At 39.6% G+C, this 6,495-nt stretch overlaps 1 protein-coding gene across 1 annotated transcript; it reads left to right on the top strand.

Annotated features, from left to right (window-relative positions):
* Nucleotides 1–3,012: 3,012 nt before the first annotated feature.
* On the top strand, nt 3,013–6,158 carry LOC107710151 (potassium voltage-gated channel subfamily S member 2-like). The gene is made up of 2 exons (XM_016514879.1): nt 3,013–3,978; nt 5,649–6,158. Exons 1-2 carry the CDS (start codon nt 3,013–3,015, stop codon nt 6,156–6,158), a joined length of 1,476 nt encoding a protein of 491 aa, XP_016370365.1.
* The last annotated feature ends 337 nt before the right edge of the window (nt 6,159–6,495 follow it).

Here is a 6,495-nt window from a genome sequence, read left to right as displayed (position 1 = left end):
TTATGTAGCCAAATCTGCGCTGGTTTGAATGGGCCGCCTCCAGTGTCCCCTTTGTTTTGCTGCCTCCAGCTAGCGCTGTGACGCGGCTGACCCTAGTTACCTGTGGTTGGCCTGGCCGTGCGTCACTCAGAAAACAACAGGCCAGTCAGAAGAGAGGCTCATGAATATTAATTAGACCGGCCAAAATCGACCTGTTCTCAGCAGAGCTCCTGAGAGAGGAGCTGTAAAAATTTATTGAGATTGTTTTTGGTACTTATACCGCAAATATATATTCTTAAGGACATCAAAACCTAAAATAAAACTCCAGAAAGGTGTAAAATATGTGACCTTTAAGCTGCTGATTTTCATAGGATTTAGTTTATCATTAATGTTAAAGGTGCTGTATGTAAGTTTTTGACTCTACTATAATCTGGCAACCTGCGTGTGCGTCAAGTCTGAGGAGGAGGGGCCGGGTGAAAAAAACCCTCTCCAATATTTTGAATTTCGACTGCAATACCTAGTTCAACCACTCTGTGTCAATCCTACATAGAGCACCTTTAAGTAATTCTGCATATGGTAAATAGTATGGTAAAGAATACTGGTTAAATTCAATTCAAGTTTTCAAGTTTATTTGTATAGCACTTTTCACGATACAAATTGTTGCAAAGGTTGGCATCATCTGAGGTCCTCTGAGGGGTTGGCATCATCTCTTCTAAGGTGTTCTGGATCCGGACTGAAGCTTGTGTAAATCCTAGTTACATCCCGTGGCAAAAAACAGAGAAACAAATAGAGAAATAATTAGCGTAGCTGCTGTTCGAACCAAGCAAAATTGATTTGTTTAACCCAAGCTAAAGAATAATAATGTGCATTTGATCAGATATAACTGCAGAACAAGATTATGAGATGCATTATTTGAATGCTTGGCCAAAGAGATGTGTCTTTAATCTAGATTTAAACAGAGAGAGTGTGTCTGAACCCCGAACGTTATCAGGAAGGCTATTCTGGTTAAAACTCTTATAAAGCAGTTGATCATCAGAGAACCATATATATCTATGGTTTTTACAACCATAGCGTGCACAATGTTATGGCATTTACTGTATATGAAAATTGAATGGTTTGTTAGTATGAGTGATGAACAGCCTTAGAATGTTGACTGTTCCAAGATGGTGGACACGCTGAAGTGTCTGGTACAGTCAAATGAGGTATCTATGTGTAGATCTATGTTGCTGCCTAGTTCCTGAAACTTCAGTCCACCCAAAATGTGTGTTCAGAAGATTTGTTTTCATAGAGAGGCAAGGAAATATTCTGAAGTATTCAACCGACAGCCCTAAAATGTGCTGGATAAAAGCGGATTTCTTATAAATAAATCTTTGTATAACTGAGCCAAAAAAGTAGTATGTGGAATCAGCTGTGCAAGTTGTCCATAAACCTGCTTCCAAGAAGATTTGAAATTGTTGCTGTGACAATAAATGAGATGAGTTTCAAAGAACTGAACAATCTAGGATTAAATCAAATAGTTAACAATTAATTAATATAGAATCTCAGATTCTGAACTGCCATGCAAGCCATAGACCTACTTTTGATTTGGGCACTATTCTTAAGGGCCTTAAAGCACTCCAACATTTGTCCATGCTCTTCAGAAGTTCTGCCTGATAGGCCTGCAAGACTGTCATAGTATGCAGGGCTGATTCATCTTGGCTCACTGCTTAAGATAACCAACCAACAAGCACATGAGCCTGCACAAATTTGGTGGAAATCCAGGATGCTGCACAGAAGGGCAAGTAGTCCGGCAAAGCCTTGTTGAATAGGGGGGGACCTTCAGATACCCAATCTAGGTAGCAAAGTCCAACAACAAAGTCAGACACCACTTTTTCCCATTTCTCCACCCTTCACTCATCCTCATTGCCAAAGGTGACAGAACAGGGGAAGATGAGAAACACAAGGCCCGAGCTCCCCTTTCTCCATGTCCCTCACTTCCTTTGCTCGTGTGGCCCCTCTGGCACCACAGAGGTCAGATATCAGGAAGGCTGGGGATTGATCTTTTTAAAGAACCCAACCCAGGAACAAAGCATCTTAAAGTTCATGACCCACACACAATAAACAGCACTCATGCCCATATGAGAAACTTATAAATTTCTCACATGGAGGGAAACAACTATGAATGCCATCTTGAAAATTATGTGAGTGCAAAGATTAGAGTCTCTTTTATATTGTCCAAATCAATCATAATATATCTAATACACAGCAGCAGCGCACCTCAGTGCAAATTATACACTTGTCGCCACACAGCTGGGGGAGGACAATAATCTGAAATAAGTCGCTGAAATAAGCGCAGAAGTAGAAATCAGGCAGAGTAGAAACTAGATGTAATCGTGAGCCTGAAGACTGTAAATTTGGACAAAATGTCACTGTGCACCTAGTTCATATGTGCATGAGGACGATGAGTGAAGTGTAAACACATTTGTGATTGAATGTGTTCTGATCTGCTTGTCACATTTTGGAGAGACATCATTGAAATTATTATGGCCCCTCTTTTCTCTAAGGGCTTTATCAGTAAAGATGAAATGCTCAGCCAGCAATTGTGGAATGTTTTTAAAATAAATCTTAAAATTTCATGTTAAAAGTTTGATTTGCACCGGCACTATTTGTTCCAGACTCAGTTTAAATACTGTGCTGAGAATAAAGAAATCAGATCAGTTGGATACAGAAGTTACTTAATCAAATGGGTATATCATATGGATACAGAAGATGCATGATGTGAGCTGTGTGCATATATTGTATGTTAAGAATGATTGTTTGCAGAATAAGCTGAGAATTTCATCATACATCAAAGGGTTGGTTTTGTGGAGCTGAATAACATGCACATAACATCAGCACACAGTAAATGCCACAGGAAGTGGGCAAAATGATGGTACATTAATTATATTAATATTTTTAACACATTAAAATGAATCACAGAAATTAACCCATTATGTCTGCCAGCCATACTAAAACAAATGTTGCCTTTTTTCTATTACAGCATATAGGTAGATCATGGTTAAGGAAAGACACACTTGGTGGATTTTGGATCCTAAGGACAACCTTTTACACATCAATGTGGGTGGGTTGAGGCACACTCTATGCTCAAGCATTCTGAGGAAGTTTCCGGACACGCGTCTTGGCCAGCTCTTGTCCTGTGACTCAGAAGATGATATTCTACAGCTCTGTGATGACTTTGATGTTCAACAGAAAGAGTTTTACTTTGACCGTAACCCTGGCCTTTTCCCTTATGTCCTGCACTTCTACCAGACTGGCAAGCTGCACATTATGGAAGAGCTGTGCATTTTCTCCTTCTCTCAGGAAATAGAGTATTGGGGCATCAGTGATTTTTTTCTGGACAGCTGTTGTAGTTACCGTTACCTTGATCGTAAACTGGAGAGACATCATAAAAGCTGGGATGAAGAGAGTGATGTTAGCAGTGTGGATACATCGGTTGATGAGATTTCTGATCTGAACAAAGATATCGAGCACTTCCATGAAATGCGTTTTGGAAACATTCGGAAGTGTCTGTGGCTAACATTGGAAAATCCAGGTTATTCAATCCCTAGCAAACTTTTCAGCTTGCTTTCCATTTGTGTGGTGTTAATATCAATTGCCACCATGTGTATCAATAGCCTTCCAGAGTACCAGATATTTGATGAAAGTGGTAATCCAACTGAAGACCCAACTATGCATGTTTTAGAAGTGTTCTGCATCTGCTGGTTTACCTTTGAGGTAGTAACACGTATGTTTCTTGCGCCAAACCATCGTAAGTTCTTCCTGCTACCTCTAAACTTGATTGATATCATCTCAGTGATGCCAATTTACATCACTATCTTTTTTGATCTGCTCATTGGGAGTGAGTCAGAGCTGGACATCTTGGGAAAACTGGTCCAGGTGTTGCGGCTGATGAGAATCTTCAGGGTGCTGAAGCTGGCTAGGCACTCAACAGGGTTAAGGTCACTAGGTGCTACACTACGGGTGAGATTACACCGTCACTGTTCGAGTGCATTTACTAGCTGCATATTGCATTGGTGTTCAAACCTGGACTTGGAGGGAGACCTACAGCACTCCCCATTTTGTATGTCACTCTTATCTAAAAAAAAACATGCTTCCCAATTCCCACTATCCACCCTAAATATATCCAAGATTAGAATTAATTTCTCCCAAAATACAGTATATTGAATTGAGAATCCAAAGATACCTGGATGGCCTACTATTTCCAGTGTATTTTTGAAGTGCACATCCATGCACACTCTAACACTTAATATTGTCCACAAGCCCTTTTGGTTTAAAATTACAAACACGAATATCAAAGAAATTAAACATGGCGGATGTGCACAAGATCAATGCTGCTTCATTACTTTTAAACTTTGAACTTCACTTAGATTTAATGCTTGAATGCAGTAAAAAAAAATGTTGTAAGGTCAGACGAAGACACAGATGAGCTTATTAAAGTTAGGGTGACCATACATGCCCTTATTCCCGGACACGTCCTGGTCAGGATTTCTATATTGCCTAAAATATTCAGGTTTTGTTTTCCTGTTTTCATACTAGTTGAAGGTAATGATCGAAAACCATGCAGGCATTGTAGCTACATAATCGACCGATCGTGGAGCGTGAGAAGGTGGAATATACAGAGAACAGTCAAAGCGATGCAAATATGCGTACATTTTAGGTGTGTTCGACTTGAAGCAGCGCTGCCGATTGGTGTATGACATCAAAGCACCGCGAGAGCGATTCGAAATCGTAAGGAGCCATCTGCTCTCTATAGCTCTTACGGTACTTTGATGTCATAACATCGATCGGTCTGCGCAGGGCAAATAAAGCCAAAACCTGGATACTTTAGGCAATATATAAATCCTGGCCAGGACATGTCCGGGGAAAAGGGCACATATGGTCACTCTACAATAAACAGGCAGAACATTAACAGGCAAGACCATAATACAATGAAGAAATACTCAGTAAAGCAGGTGAATTGGCAATACTTTACAATGGGCATATGGAAACACATAGCATTTAAACTTACAAACAGAAAGTATTTGTAGAAAAAAATGGAGTGAAAAACAGACCAGTTTATGGTAAAAGAATGCATGTGATGTAACTTTGCGGCAAAGCAGCCTGTTGTTTCAATAAGCAATTTTCTGACATGGTAGTATGTTGAAAAACTTACTTACTCTTCTGCTATTCACTCATATGTACAGTATGTACTTTTTATTCACAAAAAGCATAAATACTTTTAGGGCATAGCATAAACAGGCAAATTGGGAAGCAGCATCATTTTAGTTTATGGAGCTCTCTCTTAACGAGCTGTTAATCTGAATCAGGTGTGTTCTTGAGATGCAGTTCTGTGGGTCCCCAAGATCAGGATTGAAAACCACTAACATATTAAACAGTACTAACTGTAAATAATTAAATTAATCCATGATACCAGTACCAAATAATCCATAAACAGCATATTTTTTGACTACCTTGTCTTTAAAAATTCAATAAAATCTTCAAGTCCTTCCAGTTATTACAAAAATGGAAATTATTGTTAAACGGTCAAAATACCCAGTTCAGGCAACTCAATAGCTTAAGCACTTAAGTGCTTATGTGTTTCTACTTATATTTTACATGTAAAAAAATCATGTTTTTGTTTCTTTGTGTAGCACAGCTACAGAGAGGTTGGAATCTTATTACTGTACCTGGCAGTGGGTGTATCAGTGTTCTCCGGAATAGCTTACACTGCAGAATATGAAGAAGACGTTGGTTTGGACACAATCCCAGCATGCTGGTGGTGGGGGACTGTTAGTATGACAACAGTGGGATATGGAGATGTAGTGCCAGTGACAGTGGCAGGAAAGCTGGCAGCATCTGGCTGCATCCTGAGTGGTACATTAGTTGTGGCACTACCCATCACCATCATTTTCAACAAGTTTTCACATTTTTACCGCAATCAAAAAGCTCTTGAGGATTCAGTGAGAAACAGCAACAACAAGAGGTTTAAAATAAGACAACAGAGTAACAGTGAAGACAGAGCAATACATGGGCATAGCCACTGTTTGGAGGATGGAGAGAAGGATGAAGATGTGAATTATGAGAGAGGAGTTGTCAACTTTTGCTATGAAGACCATCCACTGACAGACTCTAATGTGTCCACTATGCTAGAAAAGTGTTGAAGTGTTCAACCAATATCAAACATCATATCCTGACTGAAAATAGAGATGGGTGACAAATTAAAGGAAATCTGGGGGATCCAGTAGTTCTGTTATGCTGTAGGGGGCATTTTGCTGCCATGGTTTGGATCCACTTGTTCTCTTTGAGGGAAGAGTGTTTCTCAACAAGAAGGCTTCCTAGACCAGTCCTTCTGAGGCTTTTAGACTAGAGATATCCTCAGCATTAAACAAAAGAATGAGACAGTCTAGTAAGTAAGCATGGCTGCATCATAAAGTTTTCCTCCCCTGCGGGCACAACATACTATTAAAAATTAATTTGTTGGAAAAAATATATTAAAAT

The sequence above is a fragment of the Sinocyclocheilus rhinocerous genome, unplaced genomic scaffold (assembly GCF_001515625.1).
Source record: "Sinocyclocheilus rhinocerous isolate Xijiao unplaced genomic scaffold, SAMN03320098_v1.1 scaffold447, whole genome shotgun sequence".
In the NCBI taxonomy this organism is placed as follows: domain Eukaryota; kingdom Metazoa; phylum Chordata; class Actinopteri; order Cypriniformes; family Cyprinidae; genus Sinocyclocheilus; species Sinocyclocheilus rhinocerous.
Note: the sequence above shows the minus strand (reverse complement) of the source record. Positions and strands in the feature narration are given on the sequence as shown.

Coding starts and splice junctions, on each gene's coding strand:
- LOC107710151 (XM_016514879.1), top strand. CDS start 3,013: ATGGTTAAGGAAAGACACACTTGGTGGATTTTGGATCCTAAGGACAAC. Junction 3,979..5,648: donor CACTAGGTGCTACACTACGG/GTGAGATTACAC, acceptor TTCTTTGTGTAG/CACAGCTACAGAGAGGTTGG.